The sequence below is a fragment of the Bos grunniens genome, chromosome 22, assembly GCF_055505025.1.
Source record: "Bos grunniens cultivar Pamir isolate PY7600 chromosome 22, Bosgru_T2T1.0, whole genome shotgun sequence".
Taxonomy (NCBI): domain Eukaryota; kingdom Metazoa; phylum Chordata; class Mammalia; order Artiodactyla; family Bovidae; genus Bos; species Bos grunniens.
In genome coordinates, this window is record NC_141186.1 from 3,481,283 (window position 1) to 3,506,347 (window position 25,065).

Here is a 25,065-nt window from a genome sequence, read left to right on the forward strand (position 1 = left end):
CACACATTAATATATAGACTCATGTGAACACATCCATGAATACATATGGGTTGTGTATTTTATATATTGATATTTAGTACTATGTACAAATAAAGTCTATACATACATGGGGCTGTGTGTAGGTAGAAGAATATATGGAATATATGTACAATCTCTATCTCCTGGTAAAATTCTGGAAGCTCAAGGAGACAAAGATATTTTTCTAAGATTCAAGAGAGAAAGACTATATTTTCCAGTTGGGGAAGAGAACCAGACCAGCACTAGCCTGAGACCACTGAAGCTAGAAGGCAGTGAAGTGCTAGGAGACCATTGAGATTTCACTCACCAACCAGACAGGAGACATGCACAGTCTCAAGCTGCCATCTGTTCTTGCACTCTCTGTGTGAAAGTGCTGGATGGAATAACATAACCAAATGAAAACTGAACATTTCAAGATGGAGATGGACAATGATCAACAGTGAATTTCACAGCATATGGTTAAATACTTTCTCATCAAAATTACTCTATAAATGTGTTACTGGCTTTTCTCCCCCAAAATTTATAATTGGGATGACAGATACTTCGAGCAGATTGGCATCCAGAGTGGCTGAGTTGGAATTGAGCAAGTTGGAACTGAAGGTTTGGGGATAGAGCATGGTCTAGTTACCTGATGATATGACTTTCCTTGAAGCCTGGGTGTCTTGGTCTGTACTGGCTCCTATGACAAAATACCGTGGACTGGGTGGTTCATAAACAGCAGACTTTATTCCTCCTGGTTTTATAGACTTGGTCACTTCCCAAAGGCTCCACCTCCTCAGGCCATCACACTGGGCATTAGGATCTCAACATACAAACTTTGGGGAAAGCATGAACTTACAGACCATAGCACCTGGGTAGGGGAAGGTGCTGCTTAGGTAAAACAACAAAACCAGGAGCTACAGAGGAGAGAGAGACACATGGGTCAACCAAAGTGTTTAACAAAAGATACCAAAGGCAGAACTTAAAGATCAAAAGCAAACTTGGGAAACAGTACACATCACAGGGCAGGACAAAAGTTAATATAATTAGTGTGCTCACACCAACTGATACAAAAATAAAAAGTGGGCAAAGTCTATGAACAGGCTGGTCACAGAAGAAAGAAAGCAGATTGCCAATAACTTACAAAAATGTCACTCACCTCATTTGTAATCTGATGGCACAAATTAACACTGAAATAAAATGTTCTAGCCTTTCAGCTAAAAGTGAAAGTGAATCACTCAGTCATGTCCTCTCCTCTTTGGGATCCCTGCCAGGCTTCTCTGTCCATGGAATTCTCCAGGCAAGAGTACTGGAGTGGGTTGCCATTTCCTCCTTTAGGGATTTTCCCAACCCAGGGATTGAACTTGGGCTCAATCTGTCTGTAAAAACTCTGTCTATAAAAACTCTCAGCCCCTGCTTTTTGGGGTGGTAATTGGCCTTTGGACAGATGTCTGCCACCCTCCCGCCTGCCCCTACCCTCCTCTGCCCCCACCACAGTTGCCGGCATCTGAAACAATACACACCCAGTAAACCCACTGAGAAACAAGTTCTGTCAAAGTCACAGTGTATTATGTCAAGACACTGGTGTCCTGGCAAATGTTTAACTACTGGCTCTCGAGAAAAAGAGAGGAAGAAAGGGAAGAAGGGAGGTGAGGAAAGAAAGAAAAAGAAGGATGAAAATCTCTCATTTGTAGCACTTGCCAGTTTCCATGCTGTCAAAACTCCCACGAAGGCCAAGTTCAAACTGAGAACATGCAGACTTGGGAAAAGATGCACATGATCATACGGTCGTGCTGCAAGATTGCTGTAATCCCACATCTTTGTCTTCTGGATTCTCTCTCTGTATTGTTAGACTTGTTTTAAAATGGCATTTAATACTTTTAAAGGTTTTAACATTCTTATAAAAATTGTTAATGGATGAGATTTCCTGAGTGTTCTACAATTATCTTATAAAGCCTTGCAGTATTTTAGGATCTAATTTACTGGTTTCTAGAGTCTCAAGACCAGTCAAGTAGTTCATGACTATCTCCTCCTCATCTCTTAGACATTGTAAAGCAATCTGATAGCTCCATCAGTAAAGCGAATCTTCCATATTCCACAGTTGGCAGAGGAGTGATGGACAACTTTCTTGCTAACCTTGGAGGTTCTGTGTGCTTGTATCAAAGAAGCTTCCAGTTTCCCTTCAGTATTCATGTCACCAGCATGCAAGTTCCACGCAGATAGACCATGTTGTTGTCTTCTCCAAAGTTTGCAGAAATTCCAAAGATTGAACAATTCCTCGAATGTGGGAGTGACTTAGTAAATGATCAATCCACTGGTATGTAACTAAATAAGTAAGTTTTCTCTTTGCCATGCTAGACACTTTTTGTTTGAAAACCATCTTGTTAGAGAAAAGGACGGCAACAGACTTATTCTGCTCCTTGTCTGCTGTGAGCATCTGTTCTGCTGTAGGTAGCTGGAGTGGCCCTAGCTTTGTTTTCCTTTTCACCTTGAGTGAATAAGTAGGTCTCCTAGAAGAAAAAGGTGCTTGTGTTTCTTTATATTTTTCTGAATACTGTTTGGTTCTTTCTCAGCCTTTCTAACCCGGTGTGTCCTGCACATCATCCATGCTTCCTTTGTTGATTCTCATACTTTGGAAACCTAAGCTCATCAGAGCTCTTTGGGCAACCACGCAGTCAGTTCAGTTTAGTTGCTCAGTCATGTTCCACTCTTTGCAACCCCATGGACTGCAGCACGCCAGGCCACCCCATCCATTGCCAACTCCTGGAGTTTACTCAAACTCATGCCCCCTGAGTTGGTGATGCCATCCAACCAGTTCATCCTCTGTCATTCCCTTCTCCTTCTGCCTTCAATCTTTCCCAGCATCAGGGTCTTTCCAAATGAGTCCGCTCTCCATATCAGGTGGCCAAAATATTGGAGTTTCAGCTTCAGCATCAGTCCTTCCAATGAATATTCAGGACTGATTTCCTTTAGGATGGACTGGTTAGATCTCCTTGCCATCCAAGGGACTCTCAAGAGTCTTCTCCAACACCACAGTTCAAAAGCATCAATTCTTTGGCACTCAGCTTTCTTTATACTCCAAGTCTCACATCCATACATGACTACTAGAAAAACCATAGCTTTGACTAGATGGACTTTTGTTGGCAAAGTAGTGTCTCTGCTTTTTCATAAGCTGTCTAGGTTGGTCATAACTTTTCTTCCAAGGAATAAGCGTCTTTTAATTTCATGGCTGCAATCACCATCTGCAGTGATTTTGGAGCCCCCAAAATTAAAGTCTGTCACTGTTTCCACTGTTTCCGCATCTATTTCCCATGAAGTGATGGGACCGGATGCCATGATCTTCGTTTTCTGAATGTTGAGCTTTAAGCCAACTTTTTCACTCTCCTGTTTCACTTTCATAAGAGGCTTTTTAGTTCCTCTTCACTTTCTGCCATAAGGGTGATGTCATCTGCATATCTGAGGTTATTGATATTTCTCCCAGCAATCTTAATTCCAGCTTGTGCTTCATCCAACCCGGCGTTTATTATGATGTACTCTGCATATAAGTTAAATAAGCAGGGTGACAATATATAGCCTTGACAGTCTCCTTTTCCTATTTGGAACCAGTCTGTTGTTCCATGTCCAGTTCTAACTGTTGCTTCCTGACCTGCATATAGGTTTCTCAAGAGGCAGGTCAGGTGATCTGGTATTCCCATCTCTATCAGAATTTTCCACAGCTTGTGGTGATCCACATAGTCAAAGGCTTTGGCATAGTCGATAAAGCAGAAGTAAATGTTTTTCTGGAACTCTCTTGCTTTTTCGATGATCCAGTGGATCTCACTTGGATCTCATGATAGCATTAGTAGAATTTTCCCCTTTAATCATCTCTTGCCTCCTTTGAGCCATCTCCCTTTTCAATTTCTCAAGCCATGATGTTGCGGTTCTGTTTGTTTTGGTCGACAAGCTTAGAACTATGGTTTTGCAGCCTCCTTACCCTGGTGGAAATGAGTGTCGCCAGGTACTGGAATGTGTTCCCCAGTTCTACATCTCACTTTGCTCCCCATCTCAGAAGCCCTGGGGCCGTGGTGTATGGAGCGGGCACTTCACTGTCCTTCACCGTCTGGCGATGGAGGTAGTGTGTGCTGGGGGCCCACTGCCTGTCTCTCCCAGGCAGTAAGACCTATTTTACTGTAATTTGCTAGGAAAAAAAATCAGATGATCTAATACAGTGTAGTTCCTCTGGGCCCTTAAATACTGTGTGTGCTTGTGTGTGGTGTATGTGTATAAAGAAAATATTTTGTTTACAAGTTTTTTTCCCCCCATGGGGAATTATAAATTTTATGTATCTATTGTTATTGGAGTATGATTGCTTTACAGTGTTTGTTCATTTCCGCTGTACAATGAAGTGAATGAGCTGTGTGTATACATACATCCCCTCCCTCTTGGACCTCCCTCCCACTCCTCAGAAAGTTCTGAAATAGGTTGGTATTTAAGTAATTCCAAGTCCTTTTAAAATAGTGTAGTATCTGTGAGCAACTACAGAGGGTTGAAGGATAAACCTTAGAGTAACACAGAGTGAGTGCTTAATTTATTTAGAACGATTTTCTAAATTAGAAATAAACTATAAGAGGGTTCACAAAATTGGTCATATTTCTAGGCCGCCTGTTTTATCCTTTTTGCCAAAGCCATGCTAAGAAGAGGAACCAGGAAATCTGGAAAGGGCAAAGGGGGTATTCTGTGCTGAGTAGTGTGGCAGTCAGGAGCGTTTTATGCTTCTGTTAGTTTCAGTGTTAGAGAAAGTGAAAACTTAAATATGAAGAAAGGCCACACAGAGTGAGACTCTCATGATGCTGGACAGATGATCTTGAGCAAAGAGCACCACTCAAAACGCAGACGCATGCAGACATACACCAACACGCATACACACAGAAACAAGAAACTTCGGCAGCAGGAGGCCTACTCAGGCTTGCTTGTGATCACACTTAGCATGAGCAATGACTCCTAACAGTGTTAGATTTGTAAATAGGGCACCTAATGGGACTAAGTGTTTGAATGTCTTTTGCTATTGCTGTGTATATTGTTAGACTAAATGCAAAGAAGGATAGGGATTTCCCTGGTGGTCCAGTGGTTAAGAATCCACCTTGCAATGCGGGGGACTCAGTTTCCATCCTTGGCTGGGAAACTAAGATCCCAGATGCCATAGAGCAACTCAGCCTGCGCGCTGCAACTGCTGAAGCCTGCACACCACGACTGCAGGAGCTGAGCGCCACAGTAAAAGATGCTGAGTGCTGCAACTAAGACCAGATGCAACCAATAAATAGATAAGCCAACAAGTGAATATATTAAAAAACAAACAAAAAACCCCAGACATAATTGTTTAAATAAGCAGGTCCACTTTAGGGGGAAAAAAAAGCAAACCTTACCTAAATGGGATTATTGTGCTATTTATATCTGTTTTAGCCTAAGAAATCATTGTTACGCCACTACGGAATATCTAAATCATAATCTGTATTTAGGAAGACATAAATAGCCTCATTCTGTGATGCTGTGTCTAGAAAATGACGGTAAGCATCATTGTCATTAGCTCTTACACTGTGATTAGGGACAGATAAACCTGCCAAAGTATATTTATCTTTAAATCTGTGGCCTAAACATTTCATTGTCTGAGTTCAAGAGACAGAGCGTACATCTCTAAGGGATCTGGGATTATCACTGAGTTACTCTGCTTCACCTGCGAAAATGGGCACACTCTTTTCCAGAATTCCAAGGGGATGTGAAGAATGGTGTCCTTCAAGCTCTCTGTGTGTGCTCAGTTGCACAGTTGTGTCTGACTCTTTGTGACCCCATGGATTGCAGCCCACCAGGCTTCTCTGTCCATGGGATTTCCCAGGCAAGAATACTGGCGTTGCAGTTTCCTTCTCCAGAGGATCTTCCCAATCCAGAGATTGAACCCATGTCTCTGGCATGGCAGGTAGATTCTTTACCCCTGAGCCACATGGGAAGCTCTTCAAGGTCTACAGAACATGTATAAATAATTGTTTTAATTGAACTCTGTTTATAAGCAGACAAATGGGCCCTGTGATGTGACAGGTCCCTTCTCACGTGTTACCTCAGATGGAAATGTCAACTCCCATCTGCCCGGCTCATGTGTTAACATCCTCACGGGGTCCTGATGGATCTACCCACCTGGATGGATGTGATAGCTCATCAGCTTCGCATTCCAGTTGTGTAACAAACTTGGAACAGCAAGAAGATCCTACTTGGCTTTCATGTTGCCCAGTCTAGTAATGAATTCATTCCCCTTTTCTCCTTGAGAGCACCGAGAAGAGTCTTCAAAGGGTGAAGTGTTTTCAAGGGATGACCAGACATGAACAGGCCTGATTTCATCAGACAAGTTATTACAACGACACTTACTAAGTACAGGACATTCTAGGAGGTCTTTACTGGGGAAAACGTGTCCAAATGCCAACAGTGCTTGATGTCTCAAAGAGCTTAAAATGTAGTTTAGGAGGGAATAATACATATTTAATCCAGTGAAAATAAACTGGGACAAAAGACTGTACTACCAAGGAGAGAGTAGCTGTGTTTGATAGAATCAGGTTTATGTAGACAGAGAAGATGATTTGAGGTAAGCCTTGAGTACTTAAAGTCATGACTGTTGCTATTTCTGCATTTTTAAAGATAAAAGTCTACTTAGAGATGACAGAGGCCACCCAAGATGACCATTTATTGGATGAATGGTCCCGAACAGTTAGTGTCAATGTTTAACCCTGAGAGTATTCATTAAGTCTTTAAGCAAGTGAGAAGCTTGAGGAAGCAGAGGAGGGAGCTTCCTGAAAGAAGGATGTTCTCAGAGGCTTGTCCAGTGGTGGTGCTGAGTGTCGTTCACACAGACATTCTGAAGAGGCTCATCTCAGTTTGGTGCCTTGGAACTGAGATGGGAGCCTGAGAGAGGAGTGGGGTTCTAGATCATCAGGTCCTAACAGGAGGCAAGGTGTTAAGAACAGACGAGAACAAAGAGAGGAAGCGCAGATGAAAGAAAGTGGGCAATGCACTCATAGGCCCCCTTTCAGGCCTGCATTGGAGGGAAATTCATGCTTGAGGGCCATCAATGCTGCTGAGTCATTACAGTACTGACTCTTACCTTGGAGTCCAAACATTTGCATGCAGTTGTGCTTTTGTGGAAGATAATACTGGTTCCCTGAGTGTTTTACCTTGACAGTGTTGATATCCTAAGCCCTGTTTACCCACATAGTGACTCTGGATAATTGTATTTATCTACCTAAGTAGCATTCTGTCCTTGAAGACATCAAACTGTACTGTTGGTGACTCTGACGACCCTTGATTTCAAGACTGTCACAAGAAAAGAAAATCTAGCTCTAATTTTAGACAGTGAATCAAAGTGCAGGGCATTTCATGTAGATTTTTCGTTTATTTCTTGTTTGTTTTTACTTTTATCTATTTTATTTATTGATCTCTTGAAACTCAATCTTTTCCCCAAGGCTCAGCATTGTCCCTACTTATATTTTGAGGTATTTCCATTCCTGAATTAATAAAAAAGAAAGGGAGCCTCCTCACATTTATTTCCATTTACTCTTTCTTCAGTACACCATGTACATTTCTTTTTTAAATATTTATTTATTGACTGTGTAGGTCTTAGCTGCTGCACTCGAGATCTTTGTTGCATCATCAGGATCTATCACTGGCCATATGGACTAGTTGCTCCATGGTATGTGGGATCTTAGTTCCCTGACCTGATATTGAACCCATGTCCCCTGCATTGCAAGGCAGATTCTTAACCACTGGACCACCAGGGAACTCCCCCCATGTAGGTTTCTTTCTTTAAAAAAAAGAAAATAGTTGATCTCTTGGGTTTTGTTGAAAAGTATAAATTATCTTTTGGATTTTATATAAGACAGAAAGTCTTTTCTGTCTTTTCTTCTTGTCTCTTTCCCTTTTAATCAGTAAATTAAGACAGGGTCATATCAACTTCATCAGTCATTAACAACCACAAAATAGCACCAGGCTACTGGTTAGTTCGCTCATCTTCTCCTGTGAGAACTCCAAAATTACAACTCGCTGCTGAACAGCCATTGACAGGAGAATGTTGGACCTGCCAAAGAAAGATACCCCATGTCCAAGAACAAAGGAGAAGCCCCAGAAGACGGTAGGAAAGGCAAAACTGTGTTTAGAATCAAGCCCCATACCCGCCAGACACACTCGAGGGCTCAGACAAAAACTTGTGCACACCAGGAGACCCCACAGACACTGAACCAGACCTACCTTTGAGGGTTTGAGTGTCTCCTGAGGAGGTACGGGTCAGCAGTGGCCTGCCGTAGGGGCAGGGGCCCTGGGTGCAGCAGACCTGGGTGTGGCATAAGCCCTCTTGGAGGAGGTTGCCATTAACCCCACCACAGAGCCACCAGAACTTACACAGGACTGGGAAACAGACTCTTGGAGGGCACAAACAGAACCTTGTGCACGCCAGGACCCAAGAGAAAGGAGCAATGACCCCACAAGAGACTGACCCAGACTTGCCTGTGAGCTGTGAGTGTCCAGGAGTCTCCAGTGGTGGCGTGGTTGGCAGTGGCCTGCTGCAGGGTCAGGGGCACTGAGTTCAGCAGTGCGTGCATGGGACCTTTTGAAGGAGGTCGCCATTATCTTCATTACCCCCACCATAGTTGGTCTCAGGTCAAACAACAGGGAGGGAACACAGCCCCACCCATCAACAGAAAATTGGATTAAAGATTTACTAAGCATGGCCCTGCCCATCAGAATAAGACCCAGTTTCCCCCACAGTCAGTCTCTCCCATCAGGAAGCTTCCCTAAGCCTCTTATCCTTACCCATCAGAGGGCAGAAAGAATGAAAACCACAATCACAGAAAACTAATCAAAGTGATCACATGGAGCACGGCCTTGTCTAACTCAATGAAACTATGAGCCATGCCATGAAGGACCACTCAAGACAGACAGGTCATGGTGGAGACTTCTGACAAAACGTGGTCCACTGGAGAATTGAATGGCAAACCAGTTCAGTATTCTTGCCTTGAGAACCCCATAAACAGTATGAAAAGACAAGAAGATATAACACTGAAAGATGAACTCCCCAGATCGGTAGGCGCCCAGTATGGTACTGGAGAAAAGTGGAGAAATAACACCAGAAAGAATAAAGAGACGGAGCCAAAGCAAAAATAACGCCCAGCTGTGGATGTGACTGGTGACAGAAGTAAAGTCTGATGCTGTAAAGAAGAATATTGCTTGGAAACCTGGAATATTAGGTCCATGAAACAAGGTCAATTGGAAGTGGTCAAACTGGAGATGGCAAGAGTAAACATCAGCATTTTAGGAATCAGCGAACTAAAATGGACTGGAATGGATGAATTTAACTCAGATGACCATTATATCTACTACTGTGGGCAAGAATCCCTTAGAAGAAATGTAGTAGCTTTCATAGTCAACAAAAGAGTCCAAAATGCGGTACTTGGGTGCGATCTCAAAAATGACACAATGATCTCTCTTTGGTTCCAAGGCAAACCATTCAGTATCACAGTAATCCAAGTCTATGCCCCAATCAGCAATGCTGAAGAAGCTGAAGTTGAATGATTCTAGGAAGATCTACCAGACCTTCTAGAACTAACACCCCCAAAAGATGTCCTTTTCATTATAGGAGACTGGAGTTCAAAAGTAGGAAGTCAAGATATACCTGGAGTAACAGGCAAATTAAAAGGCGCTTACTCCTTGGAAGGAAAGTTATGACCAACCTAGAGAGCATATTCAAAAGCAGAGACATTACTTTGCCAACAAAGGTTTGTCTAGTCAAGGCTATGGTTTTTCCTGTGGTCATATATGGATGTGAGAGTTGGACTGTGAAGAAGGCTGAGCGCCGAAGAATTGATGTTTTTGAACTGTGGTGTTGGAGAAGACTCTTGAGAGTCCCTTGGACTGCAAGGAGATCCAACCAGTCCATTCTGAAGGAGATCAGCCCTGGGATTTATTTGGAAGGAATGATGCTAAAGCTGAAACTCCAATACTTTGGCCATCTCATGCGAAGAGTTGACTCACTGGAAAAGACTCTGATGCTGGGAGGGATTGGAGGCAGGAGGAGAAGGGGACAACGGAGGATAAGATGGCTGGATGGCATCACTGACTTGATGGACATGTGTCTGAGTGAACTCCGGGAGTTGGTGATGGACAGGGAGGCCTGGTGTGCTGCGATTCATGGGGTCGCAAAGGTCGGACACGACTGAGCAACTGAACTGAACTGAACTGAACAGGCAAATTTGGCCTTGGAGTACACAATGAAGCAGGGCAGAGTGTAGCCAAGAGAATGCAAACATCCTCTTCCAACAACACAAGAGAAGACTACATATGGGTGGTCAGCACTGAAATCAGATTGATTATATTCTTTGCAGCCAACAATGGAGAAGCTCTATATAGTCAGCAAAAACAAGACCAGGAGCTGACTGTGGCTCAGATCATGAACTCCTTATTGCCAAAGTCAAACTTAAATTGAAGAAAGTGGGGAAAACCACTAGACCATTGAGGTACGACCTAAGTCAGATCCCTTACGATTATACAGTGGAAGTGAGAAATAGATACAAGGGATTAGATATGATAGAGTGCCTGAAGAACTATGGACAGAGCTTTGTGACATTGCACAGGAGGCAGTGATCAAGACCATCGCCAAGAAAAAAAGAGAAATGCAAAAAGCCGAAATGATTGTCTGAGGAGGCCTTACAAATAGCTGAGAAAAAAAGAGAAGCAAAAGGCAAAGGTGAAAAGGAAAGATACACCCATTTGATGCAGAATTACAAAGAACAGCAAGGAGAGCTAAGAAAGCCTTCCTCAGTGATCAGTGCAAAGAAATAGAGGAAAACAATAGAATGGGAAAGACTAGAGATCTCTTCAAGAAAATTAGTGATAGTAAGGAAACATTTCATGCAAAGATAGGCACAATAAAGGACAGAAACGGTATGGACATAAGCAGAAGATATTAAGAAGAGGAGGCAAGAATACATAAAAGAACTATACAAAAAAGATCTTCATGACCCAGATAACCATGATGGTGTGATCACTCATCTAGAGCCAGACATCCTGGAATGTGAGTCAAGTGGGCCTTAGGAACCATCGTTACGAACAAAGCCAGTGGAGGTGATGGAATTCCAGTTGAGCTATTTCAAATCCTAAAAAATGAACTAGAGCTTCATGGAAAAATTTTCTGGGCAGGAACCAGGAAACCTCCTTTTGATTTTGACTTTGCCTCCTAACAGCTGGGATGTGACCACACTGCCTTTTCCTCTGGGTCTCTGTGTGCACATCAGTAAAATTTAGGGTTTAAAGACTGTTTCTTGGTTATAAATATGTTTACACTGAACATCACAGTTTGACTCTCTACATCTATAATTTTATCTGTAGAGGACACCTAGGAATTTTGGCAATTTACAAACCAAGGCTGACCTCTCCATATGTCTTGTCTGCCTGCATGGGATTTAAAATATTTTGTAATGGCCAACATTTTAATTTGAGGAGGCTTCCCATAAGTAATCTAGATTTCTGGCTTCTTGTGAAAAATGAAGCATCTCCTGATCCTAATCCTGCCATGGCCAGTGACCAGTGACCAGTGAAATGGAGTCAGGTGACCCTGGCTTTTATAAGCCCCTCCCACCCCTTTTTGTTTTCTGTATCACTTCCAAGGCCTTGGAGTTAACCTGAGTTTGTGGTTTCTGGATTAGATGGAAGATTTCTTCTTCAGAATCAAGCCATTGACAGGTCTGCTGCATACTGTAGCACGTGGCCTCTTCCACGTAGCCTCCTGCTCTGGGCATCCATGGGAATGCCAGGCATAGTGGTGTGATTCCTCTTCCGTGAAGCTTTTATAGACAGAGCATTTCTCCAGCATCAGTGACATTTCCAAGTCAGGATGATGAGCCAAGTAATAATTGGCCCTGTCACTATTTGGGTTTGGTACTGGCACCTTGAGTGTTTACTCTGGTTGAGTAATCTGTTTGCATCTGGGTGGACCACACACAGACAAATGTGAGCTGTGTTTGTGTTCATTTCCTGCCTGGCAGCTTGATTCCTTTGGGTCACAGCTTTGGAAAGATTGATAGATCGGAAATTTACCAGTGTAGACTTGGAGGCAGAAACTCACTTGAACCCGTTTTGGGAGCTGACCTTAATAACCTTCGTTGGGCAACAGCAAAGAAGCCTGTCTCATCCGTGGATTAGAGCAATTGCATGAACATCACATCTGGATACAAGGTTTCCTGTGTTGTTAAGACATTCGTTATTCCCTTTCAGTATGATGAGGCAATCAAAACCGAAATGGTCTAAGGTTACACTATCTAGGTAAGTTCCCGGATGTGTCACTAGAACCTCAATAATGGGTAGAATTCCCTCTTGCTTCCTGGGTACCTCTCCCAGGCAAGTCAGCTAGCTCCACTTCTAGAACTCCTGAGGAGGCACGTCTGCTACCTGTCTTCTGTATCTCGGAAGTCATGGTATGCACGGACCAAGAGGGAAGGGATCTGGCTTAGAAGACTGAACACTCCTGAGTCTTCTCTCTGCCTTGCCCAGGGGCAGCCACTGACGCTTCCGAGGGCCTCTTTCCCCTTGTGATGGGGTAGAGTCTTGTAGTATCGACCTCAGGGAGCTGCACATGTGACTTTCTGACATTGACGATCTCCTTCTCAGCCTCTGTCTCTAATCAGTGGATTACAGGGAGAAGTGGGAGAGATGTAAGTGAGAAAAAATGGGGAGTCCTGGGAGGAGGCTTGTTGGGACTATCCTCATTAAGAACACTTCTCTGGGACCTACCCTTGGGAGACTGAGGGAAGCCTAACCCAAGTCTGGTAGCACTGCAAGATAGCTCTGATTACAGAAGACACACAGATGGCCAAAAACCACAGGAAAAGATGCTTGATGTTACTAATCATTAGAGAAATGCAACTCAAAACTACATTGAGGTACCACCTCTCACTGGTCAGAATGGCTATCATTAAAAAGCCTACAAACAATAAATACTGGAGAGGATGGGGAGAAAGGGGAAACCTACTTGCTGTTGATGGGCATGTAAATTGGTGCAGCCACTATGGAGAACAGTATGAAGGTTTCTTAAAAACCTAAAAACAGAGCTACCATATGACCCTGCAATCCCACTCCTGGGCATATATCCAGAGAAGACCATAATTTAGAAAGATAGTTGCACTCCAGTGTTCATTGCATCACTATTTACAATAGCCAGGACATAGAAGCAACTTAAATGTCTTTCAGCAGAGGAATGGACAAGATGTGGTACATACAGACAATGGAATATTGTTGTTGTTGTTTAATCACTAAGTCATGTCTGACTCTTTTGTGACCCTATGGACTGTGGCCCACCAGGCTCCTCTGTCCATGGGATTTCCCAGGCAAGAATACTAGAATGGCTTACCATTTCCTTCTCCAGGGGATCTTCCTGCCTCAGGGATCAAACCCACATCTTCTGTGTTGCAGGCAGATTCTTTACTGCTGAGCCACTGAGGAAGCCCACAATGGACTATTACTCAGCCATAAAAAAGAATGAAATAATCCCATTTGCAGCAACATGGATAAACCTAGAGATTGTCATATTGAGTGAAGTAAATCAGACAGAGAAGGAGAAATAGAATGTGACATCCCTTATGTGTGGAATCTATAAAGATGATACAAATGAACTTATTTACAAAATAGAAACAGACTCATAGACTTAGAAAATAAACTTATGGTTACCAAAGGGAAAGCTTAGAAGGAAGGATAAATTAGGAGGTTAGGATCGACACATATCACTATACATAAAATAGATAATCAGGACATACTGTATAGCACAGGGGAAATAAAAGATATGTCCTATTACATTAATTGTTGAGTTTTTTTTATTAGAAAATATAATCACATTAACTCAATGTCCAGCTCCCTACTAGGCCTCAGGAGACAAAAGGAAAATGCATAAGAAGCCTCAGCCTTCAGGGAGTTTATGCTCTAGTTGCTTAAGTCAAGACTGTATAAAATGTTCAAATAGTATTTTGGCTTCTTTGAGGCACTGGCCATCAGCATCATAAAAACACTCCACATAATTAATAAAAACACTCCCTGCCCATTCCTGATACCCAGAGACTGTTGAGGACAGGTGCAGTTTAGGAGTGAAGGCAAAGAATTGCTCTATAACTAGGGTAGGGAGATGTTAAACTGCCTTCAGATTAGATATGAGGCAGAATTAGAACTGACTTCAAATAAGCCTTTCATTCATGCTCAGTCTCTCAGTCGTGTCTGACTCTGCAACCCCATGGACTGTAGCCTGTCACGCTCCTCCATCCATGGGATTTTCCAGGCAAGAATACTGGAGTGGGTTGCCATTTCCTCCAGGGATCTTCCTGGCCCAGGGATCAAATCTACGTCTCCTGCATTGCAGGTGGATTCTTTACAACTGCATCATCTGGGAAGCCCATACCCAGCTACTTTCAACATTACCAGGACTACCAAGGGCTTCTGTTTAAATGGTAACTTCCCTACACTCTAAATGGCCAGTGAAAAGTTCAGTGCAAACTTGAGCACAGTTTGGGATAGTATGGCATATTTTTCACATGACTCTTAACGAAGTGCCCAAGTTTTCCTTCCTTGTGGGTAAAATTGTTGGCAACATGTGATACCATCCTCAGGCTGCGATGGCCACAAAGCATGCATGCAGAGAACCCAGAGAGTAAATAAGCCCTGTTGGAAATGTGTTTCCTTTTTCCCTTTTGCCACGGTTGTCTTTCAGCAGATTTGTAGCTCTCAAGGTAATTAAACCTCGCATGGGCATTTTGTTTCTCAGGTGTGAAAAGTTAGCAGTTTTGTCCCATAAAGAGTGTGCAGAATCCTTGTAAATTGACCAGCTCATCTAGACCTTCCCTGAGACCCAGTTGCTCCGACTGCTGTGCGTGTCTTTGGTGCATCTCATGTGCCTGATGGTTTGTTTGCTACATGAATTGGTCTGGCTGTCAGAGGGAGCCTCTGTCTGCAGAAGGGGCAGCAGGTAGAGGAAGCCGGCTGGGTGCCTTCACATTTGCTGTGTAGAGGTCTCTGCTTGTCACGTGCGTCCCTCCTCACCCTTTATAATTCTGCTTTCTTCCCAGCCATTGTGACAGCTATTTATTGTTCATTCCAGGATGGATTACCCTTGAATTACCTCTCTGCTTGTCACTGTTGTGGTTTCTTCAAGCTCCCAGTGATGGGGGAAACAGTAAACCAGTCTGGGCCCTTTAAAGGACCCGACTTTCTGTTCAAAGAGAATTATTTTTAGAAAGCTGCTATAGAATTTAACTTTCTTCAATCAGCAGGATCTATGTGAAGCCATATGTTGGTGTGATTTCCCCAGATAAAGCCTTAGGAATCTTCTTTCAGGCTCCTGGAGCGGGTGCACAATACATCCTGTGGGCAGGCTGCCCGCTGCCTACAGGGGTGCAGAACCCCTTTGATGGGCTGAGGGTAAGGCTTTCCAGCGGCCTTGGGTCTTGAGGCTCCAGCCTCAGCCAGGAAGGGCTGAAAGGATGTGACAAGTGACCTCTGCTAGCAGCCAAGCTGGGAATGCGAGTGATATGTTTAATCAATACTTTATCTCAATTGTTGGATGTAAAAGGCTTAGAAAATAATTCAACAGAGTACTCAGTTCTGAAATAACACCAAGTGTCATTTCACCTCTCTTTGATTCAGAAGGTCCTTTAGAATCCTTTCATCCTTGGAGAGCTAGTTAAAGATTCTGGGTCTAGAATGGCTGATAAACCAGCCTTTGTTTTAGTTAGGAAGGGAAATAGTAGAGCCAGGAGAGGGGTGAGAGCCCCAAGCAAGGGCGGTGTTTGTAGTCGGGGTGTTAGTGCTCGGCTCTGTCTACCTCTGACCATTGTCCCCCAGTCTTCCCTGGTTCTGTGGTCTAAGGTGGGTCCAGGTAGGGCCTCCTCTCCCCGTTTTGGCCTCTCACCTGTTAGCACCCAGTTCTGTAATACACTTTGAAGAAGTGAAGTGAAAGCCTGTCAGCTGTATCAGACTCTTTGTGACACTATAGACTGTAGCCCACCAGGCTCCTCTGTCCATGGGATTCTCCAGGCAAGAATGCTGGAGTGGGTTGCCATTTCCTCCTCCAGGGGATCTTCCTAACCCAGAGATTGGACCTGGGTCTCCTGGATGGCAGGCAGGTTATTTACTGTCTGAGCACTTTGAGGTGCTTAATAAATCAGAGGGCTAGTGATTTCCGGAGAAGGAAATGGCAACCCACTCCAGTATTCTTGCCTAGAGAATCCCACGGACAGAGGAGCTGGTGGCTTACAGTCCATAGGGTCACAAAGAATTGGACACGACTGAAGTGATTTAACACACACATACACGATGATCGCCAGCAAAAAACACCCAGAATTTTCCTTCTCCTTCTGGGGAAGGAGCTTGGTCTGTCCAGCTCCCCAGTCTCAGTTGGCCTGGATGAATCTCTCAGTCTGAAACGGGTTGGATGGCGTGGTAGGTGCCACTTGACTCCACTCTCCTGACTCGTGCCCTGTCTCACTGCCAGCTTCCTTTCTGGGCTTCCAGGCTCATCCTTCAAAGAGCTGAAAATAGCACCACAGTTCCTTTCTCTGAGGAGCTTTCTCACCCTTGACAAGCCTGGAGGACAAATAGAGCTGACCTCCGTGGCCTCCTGTCTGTCGGCCCTGATTAAATATTCACTCTGCAGAGCGTCATGCCAGGAATCGTGAAAAATCATCGAAGAAGGATGTCACGCACTCCTGGCCTTTGCACGTCTTATTAGCTTACAGGAGAGACAGAACCAGCACAATGCAAAATACACGGGAGCGCAAATGTCAGCCAGACGCTTACCTACCGTTCCTTATTTACAAATCCGGTGAGCATAGCCTGGGGGTGCCTGCTTATATATACATAGACATATGTGTGCAATATATGTGTTTTATACATATAGAGCTATATGTACATGTGTTTATGCCGGGAGAAATATCAGTAACCTTAGATATGCAGATGACACCACCCTTATGGCAGAAAGTGAAGAGGAACTAAAAAACCTCTTGATGAAAGTGAAAGAAGAGAGTGAAAAAGTTGGCTGAAAGCTCAACATTCAGAAAACTAAGATCATGGCATCTGGTCCCATCACTTCATGGCAGATAGATGGGCAAACAGTGTCAGACTATTTTTTTGAGCTTCAAAATCACTGCAGATGGTGATTGCAGCCATGAAATTAAAAGACGCTTACTCCTTGGAAGGGAAGTTATGACCAACTTAGATAGCATATTGAAAAGCAGAGACATTACTTTGCCAACAAAGGTCTGTCTAGTCAAGGCTATGGTTTTTCCAGTGGTCATGTATGGATGTGAGAGTTGGACTGTGAAGAAAGCTGAGTGCCGAAGAATTGATGCTTTTGAACTGTGGTGTTGGAGAAGACTCTTGAGAGTCCCTTGGACTGCAAGGAGATCCAACCAGTCCATCCTAAAGGAGATCAGTCCTGGGTGTTCATTGGAGGGACTGATGCTGAAGCTGAAACTCCAGTACTTTGGCCACCTCATGCGAAGAGCTGACTCATTGGAAAAGACCCTGATGCTGGGAGGGACTGGGGGCAGGAGGAGAAGGGGACGACAGAGGATGAGATGGCTGGATGGCATCACCGACTCGATGGACATGAGTTTGAGTGAACTCCAGGAGTTGGTGATGGACAGGGAGGCCTGGCATGCTGCAGTTCATGGGGTCGCAAAGAGTCGGACACGACTGAGCGACTGAACTGAACTGAACTGATATGTATATGTGTGTACATAGATCTATATATACACATTTATATACACATAGGTCTATATGTACATGTTTATATATACACAGATCTATATGTACACGTTTATATATACATAGGTTTATAATTACACATGTTTATATATACACAGATCTATATGTACACATGCTTATATATACACAGATTTATAATTGAAATGAAGTGAAGTTGCTCAGTCAACCCCATGGACTGTAGCCCACCAGGCTCCTCTATCCATGGAATTTTCTAAGCAAGAGTACTGGAGTGGGTTGCCATTTCCTTCTCCAGGGGATCTTCCCGACCCAGGGATTGAACCCGGGTCTCTTGCATTGCAGGCAGATGCTTTACCGTCTGAGCCACCAGGGAATCCCCAGGTTTATAATTACACATGTTTACATATACACAGATCTATATGTACACATGCTTATATATACATAGGTTTATAATCACACATGTTTATATATACACAGATCTATATGTACACATGTTTATATATACATAGGTTTATAATTACACATGTTTATATATACACAGATCTATATGTACATAGAATTGAAGCATTTGTTGAAGTGGCTGAAGTGACTGGAACTGGAAAAATGAAGTTTTCTACCGAGTTTTAGTTCCCCAGGAGTGTCCCTAAGAAAAGGATTTGAGAGCTAGTAGTTGACTGGGGCCACATTGGAAACACCAGTGGGGGGACAGGGAAGGACAGCGGCCAGTAGAGGGTCATTGCTGGGCTGGCTCTGGGGAGCAGCTGAGAATCATGCACCTCAAAACCACCCTGGGCCCCATCGGTCACTGGTTGAGGATGCCCGTCAGGATACCTAGAAATTCGTGGACTGCTGTGCCCAAATGATTTTTGGAGAAAACCCTCCTGCAAAGAGATACAACTAAAGTTAGTTCATTAGCTAAGTTGGAGGTTGGCCTGGGAGAGGCCTGAGAGATGAGGCATTTTTACAGGTCCTGATGAGCGTGGTGGCCTGGAAAGAGGAGGAGAGGGGACATTGAGGAGACTGTCCATGGAGCCCTGAGTTGGCGGGGGTGACACTGAAGCCAGGACTCTCTCTTCAGGTTTCTCAAGGGTGTGTGGGGCCCAGCCCCTGGTGGAACAGTCCAGGATCCTGGCTGAAGCAGCCAAAGGGTGAGAGGCAGTTTGAGGAGGATTTGGGTGGTGGCTGCTCCATCAGGACTCATTGGCCACTCTGGGGCTGGTGGGTGGGCTGGCCACACATGGATCGTAGGATCCCCACTGCATCTGCTGCATGAAGCCCTGGTTCATCCACAGGCACCATCGCAGAAGGACCAGAGTGGGATGTGGCTGGGGATGGATCAACGTGTCCTCCTTGCCTCTCAGCTGGGTGGGGAGGTGGGGTGATCACTGAGCACTGGGGACTTGGCCTGGGTGTCCTTCTGTGTCTATAAAGGATGAGAATGAGGGCCGAGGGAGTGGGCCGGGGCGGCTGTGGTCATGCCTCTGATGTGGATCCGCTGTAGGACAGTTTCCTCTGGTACCCTGTTCTCCATGTACGCCCTCCCTGGAGAGTTGGCAGATGGGCAGTGAGGACTGTCCAGGGTCAGGGCACCACAGCGTGACCTGAATTGAAGGGGGTGACACTGAAGCCAGGACTCTGGTCCCTGGACAAGGTTGCTGTGCCCAGGCTCTGGCTCACACCCCTGCAAGGAGCGCCCAGTGTGATCTCCACCCATGAAGGTGGGCTTGATTGCTTGCTAATCTGTCAAGTTATATGATTTCATGCACTCAACTTCTTTTTCTATCCTGTATTTAGATGCTGGGCAGAGATGATCTAGCATAGAAATGTCAAGATATGTAGATAATTTATTGATAGTTTTTATGTGGGGAAAAAGTAGACATGTCCATGCATCCTTGTGTGTGGGGTGGCATAATTTGTCCCTGGAAGAGGGAGAGGAAAGGGTGTCTCAGGCTGGGTTGGGTTAGGAGACGGAAACTGCAAGGTTACTTTAGCAGGAAGAATTAGTAGGAAGACTTGTGCAGGAGAAAAGCATTTCCCCCAACCCACAGAGGGTCCCAGGCTGGATCTGAACATTAAAGTGACAAGAACAGATTAACAAGGAAAAGGCATACACGTTTATGTAATGTATGTTTCATGTGGCATGGAGCCTTCAAAGGAAATAAAGACCCAGACCCACAGAACTGCCTATTTCTGTGCTTGGTGTGGTGTTTAGAAAATCACACAATGTTAGTACTAATGGACGTTTCCCCCTTAAGGGAACTATCGTTTTGAGAACACACACGCCGGGTACCATGCTAAGGACGTTACCAGGAGTGTCTTATCTAACCTTCCTCAGAACTGTACGAGGAGCTGCCTGACAGAAGCTGCCTATTTGACAGAAGCGGCAACTCAGGCACAGAGAGCTGAAGTGACTGGCCTGCAGAGGCACAGCCTGTGAGGACAGAAGGTGTTTACCCCTGATGTTTTTATTTGGGGAGGGTGGGAGGGAGTCTGAAGCAGAGCAAGGAACATCTTGATAACCTATATCTGGAGTCTTCACGGAGTCAGGGAATTGTTCGTCAACTCACAAGATTATTTTATTTCACATCCATTTCTATTACATCCTGTGCCAGATTCTGATCTGAGAGACTAACAAGTGTTTAACCCCGTTTAACCTCCAAATAGGCCCATACAGTAGGTGTTCAACACCCTCCTCATTTCTATACCTTCCACATGTTATGAAATCTTGGTGAGTCCTGCAGGAGTGGGGAAGGAGGACAGAAGAAAAAGACTACAGGGAGAGCAGAGAAACTAATAGCTATAGAGGGTCTATGAGCTCAGGCTCAGTGTTTCGTGTGTATTTTCTAACTGAATGCACAGCCCTCTGAGAGAGGGGAGAGTCTCCCTGTGTATAGACGAGATAAGCTACAGAAGTTTAATAACCAGCCAAACATCCCACAGCTAATTCAGAGTGTGGGCTGGGCTTCTAACCCAGGCCAGATCCCAAATCCCATATGCTTTCCACTGCATCTTGATGGCAGTCAGTAGGGAAGATAACACTTTTGCATGTTTAATATAGGGTACAAGTGAAAGAAAGATATAGATGCACTGTCCTCAGAGTTAAGAGAGGGAAGGGATGACTCCAGCCAGGGGTGTCGTGAGAGTCTTCCTTGAAGAGGCAGCATTTAAGTGGAGCTTGGAAGTAGGTGGATGTGGCAGGTGGGTCTGGGGGCAGCAGAGTCCCCTGGAGGGTGGAGGGGCTGGAGGAGGGAGGGGCACAAGCAAAGATGCTGGCGGGATGAGGCCAAGGGGTGGGGGATCTGTCTGGGTAGGAAGCCGTGTTTTGCCAGACATATTGCTTAGAGTTGCCAAGGAGTGCATGGTCACAGTGAAAACTAGACTGGTTCTTAGTTTATTAATACTTTTTCTGCAAACAACATGCCCACCTTATTACGTGTGCCCACTCCCGCCAGCCCCTACCCCCTGACAACTCGGGTTGTGTGGCTGTGTCTCAGGAATGCTTTCCTCTTCCTGCCTTCTTGGAAGCTCTTCAAGTCCCGATGGTTCTCAGCCCTGTTCTTCCTCATGGCTCCCCAGTGTTCTGGGGAGACAGGTGCTGAGCAGGACAGAGGGGTGGCCCTGGGTGCTGGGGAAGGATGGGCAGACGAGGAGCCAGGCATACCTCTCGCTCCAGGGCTGGGCTCTGCTGCCCAGACAGGGAGCCTGCCTCTGACAGACATTCCCTTCCGGACCCGGAGGCTGCTTTGAGAGAACCAAAGTGAGGACACGGGCCTGGGGGATGCTCTTAGAGACTTGACACCTGGTGGGAAGTGGAGGTTTGGCAGCTGACTGGACGCGCTAAAGAGCAGCCCAGGTGGCAGCTGATGCCCCTCCTGCCCTGTACCCCAGCCTCTCCCGAACTGCTCCTCCAGGGCCGAGGAAGAAGGCACCCACCCTGCTAATCTGCGCTGCGGTTTGCTCTTTGTTATGTAGTATCTCAGTGGCAGGACCCACTCGGGAGAGCTGGGGCGAGGCTGGCTGAGGTCCTCGAGGAGCTTGGACTCAGGCGCCTGCCTGGCAGTGGAAGGATGCTTCCTGACCTCTCAGACCTCTGGGCGCACTTAGAAAGCACTTCACGCCTTCTGTCGGCACACGGCTGCCCAGGGGAACCTCAGGGACAGGGGGCAGGTAGAGTATCCTTTCCGAGTTTCTTGTCTCCTGTCCTCGCACTCCACCCCTTCCTTTCCGTGTGTCTGTGTGGCTCTGTTGTGTCTCCTCCTCCTCAAGGTTCCACAGACCAGTGACGTGGGGAATTGACTAATGTTCTTGTCAACAGAGATCGTGGCCTGCGAGATGACGGGTACCCTGATGCACTCACGACAGTGTCTCAAAGATGCCACGCCGCTGGCTGCTCCCAAGAACGAAGCCACCCTCCCAGAGAGGTGGCAGGAAGCCGGGCTGGAGGAGGTGAGGAAAGTCGCTCTTCCTCTGCCCTCGACTCAATCAGCGTTTAGCTGTCAGAAGGTTCTGGCCTTGGCCTGACGGGTCTTTTCCTGTGTGTCCTTCCACAGGCTCAACTTTTTAGCCGGAGGATGCACTGCCTTCTCAGGTGTCCTGGGAACTGCTGAAGGACCATGATGGGGAGCAAGCTGGTCCACAGAACAGAGCAGAGCAGCTGGAACCCAAGAAGCGCCCGGAGCCAGTGCAAAGTCTGCAGACCTTCAGATTGGAGCGCCCTGAGCCGCGGTTCCTGATTGGACGGTCTTTGCTTTGCCATCACCCTATTGGCTCGCAGTTCTAGATTATTTTGAGTGGTTGGCTGGTCTTTTTTTTTTTTTTTTTTCGTCTGTCTTTCATTCTTTTTTCTTGGCCTTGGGGATTGTGTAAGAAAAGAATTGCTTTGGAAAATATAATTCTGTGGCTGAAATTAACCTTGTTTATGAACCAATATTGTCCCTAGGGGTTTCTGAATTGTCATCTGGGTTACCTAGTAAATGGGTCTGCATGGTTGATGTGTGTATTCCTGATCTTTAGATTAAAAATGTATTTTCTCTCTTACTCGTTTTCACATCTGGATCCAGGTATTGGGCCGAGTCCCACTTGCCTCTGTACTGAAGCGATCTCACTGCGGCATCGCTTGGAGTTGAAATATAATCAAACATATTGTACCTGAGGCTCTTGCATTCTCTTTGGGGCTTATGCTACCTCACAAAGAAATACAAACCTTGTAGGTGGAAATGTAATTCCTGTTTGATCCTGCAGCTAGAATGGTGGAGAAAGTATAAATATCGAAAAGCGGCTTCAAATACTTCAGATGTCAACTAACCAAGAGTAAGTGGCTGACTCTCTAAGGCAGAGCAGGGACTGGAGACCACTCCCCACACCCTGCCGTTGACCCTGCTCCATCTGGAGGAATCGGAGAAGGAGGCCCGCTTCTGTGTTTGCGTTTGCGGGGACTGTGGTGTTTCTGACTCGTGCTCTGTAACTGTGCCCACCTCGCAATAAAACACCTTCGTTGACTCAGCGACAAGGTCTCTGTCCGTTTCCTGCAGTCCTGTGTCCTCATCGGCTTTGTGAGAAGGTCCAGGGTAGATGTGCGAGTGGCCACCCTGCCTGGGATCTCAGCTGGATGCAATGCTGGCACTTATCCAGGATTATCTACTGGTGGGGCCTCACACATTGGACACATGCTGGGCTGGGGCTGCCCCCAATACGTGGTAGACATTTAATCTCTCTTTTTTTTTTATTGGTGGATTATTGCTTTACAGTGTTGTGTTAGTTTCTGCTGTACAACAAAGTGAATTGGCCACTCCCCTCCCTCTTGAGCCTCTCTCCCCCTATCCCTCCCCTCTGGGTCATCACAGAGCTGAGCTGAGCTCCCTGTGCTGTACAGCAGCTTCCCACTAGCTGTCTATTTTACACATGTCAGTTCATGTGTAAACTGACATATATGTCAGTTCATCTCAATTAATCCTTTCTCGATTTGTCCCACCTTCCTCTTCCTCTCCACTCCCCACCCTGTGTCCATATGTCTGTTCTCTATATCTGTGTCTCTATTCCAGCCTTGGAAATCATCAGTACTGTTTTTCTAGATTCCACATATATGCGTTAATATACAATATTTATTTTTCTCTTTCTGACTTAATTCGCACTGCATGATAGTCTGTAGGTCCATTCAAGTCTCTACAGATGACCCTATTTCATTCCTTTTAGTAGCTAAGATCTTTTTTGACCCCGTCCCTAGAGTAATGAAAATAAAAACAAAAATAATCCAATGGGACCTAATTAAACTTAAAAGCTTTTGCACAGCAAAGGAAACCATAAACAAGATGATTTTATTTCTTCATAAAGAATTGAAAGAACATTTGAATTCCTTAGAGCTGGTCTTGGCTGAGAATACCGAGTAGCCTCTGAGTGTCTTCCTTGGCCTTCTTGTTGAAAGCCTTTAGAGGGAGAGGTGGAGATTCATGGGCAGAAGTCAGGCAGGAGACTGTGGCCCCTGCCTTGACCTTGTTTTCAGACATCTGGGTCCCTCCTGCAGGACAGGGCAGGGCTGTACCTCCTCTGAGGGCGACACCACTGCCTTTATATAAAGTGAAATTGACATGCACTCATGTGTGTGAAATGCCTTTTCACCAGCAGGCCCAGGCCATCCCAGAGCCGGCCAGTCCCTCTAAATATGATACGCAGAGGTCTCATTCACCATGGGTAAGAACTCGCCCAGTCCTCATCAGACTGGATCTGCCACTTTAATAGAAAGCACTTTCAAGAAAACCCCAGTGCTGTCTGCCTCCACTCCTGAGGTTTCAAATGTGATGCATGGATCAGAGATATGATAACTTTGTCTGTATGGGGTGGCAGATGGAGTTTGCTCTGATTGCCGTGGCGTGCATTATAGTCCCTTAGATATTACCCCGGACTGCAAGCCCTGCAGAGTAGAAAGAGCATTGCCTACTTGCTTCCTGGAAGTCATTAAAGTGACAATAAATAATAAATGGGTCCCAGTGCCCATCCACTTCACTGGCTTTTGACTTCAAACCTCCTCTTGGGAACTTCCGTGTCCTTCCTTATAACTTGGAACCTCCTGACTGCTTCCCAGTATTATTGTCTAAGCTTAACAAATGTTTGCCAGCCAACTGCAAGTCAATATGAAACATTAAAGGTCTATTTTAAAAATTACCCTTTTTAAGTTAAAAAATACATACTTTTGAGTAGAGTCCGGGTCAGCCCACCTTGTGCTGAATTTGAGCTCTTTTTAGCCTTCTAAAGTTCCAGAACCCTGTACCCAAGGGAGGGCCTCGCAGGTGGGAGTGTTGGGTCCAG

At 45.3% G+C, this 25,065-nt stretch overlaps 1 protein-coding gene across 2 annotated transcripts in view; it reads left to right on the plus strand.

Moving 5' to 3' along the window:
- Positions 1–23,266, plus strand: part of LOC147347933 (uncharacterized) — a 214,249-nt gene extending 190,983 nt beyond the window's left edge. Inside the window, exons 3-5 of one of the 2 annotated variants that reach the window (XM_086365614.1) lie at positions 21,736–21,930; positions 22,079–22,209; positions 22,314–23,266. Coding sequence is in view for 1 of the 2 variants with exons in the window: in XM_086365615.1 (XP_086221741.1) it covers positions 22,079–22,099 (21 nt within the window). In the remaining variant the exon portion in view is untranslated. The remainder of the gene's footprint in view (positions 1–21,735; positions 21,931–22,078; positions 22,210–22,313) is intronic. The other variant, XM_086365615.1, reaches the window with a different exon arrangement.
- The last annotated feature ends 1,799 nt before the right edge of the window (positions 23,267–25,065 follow it).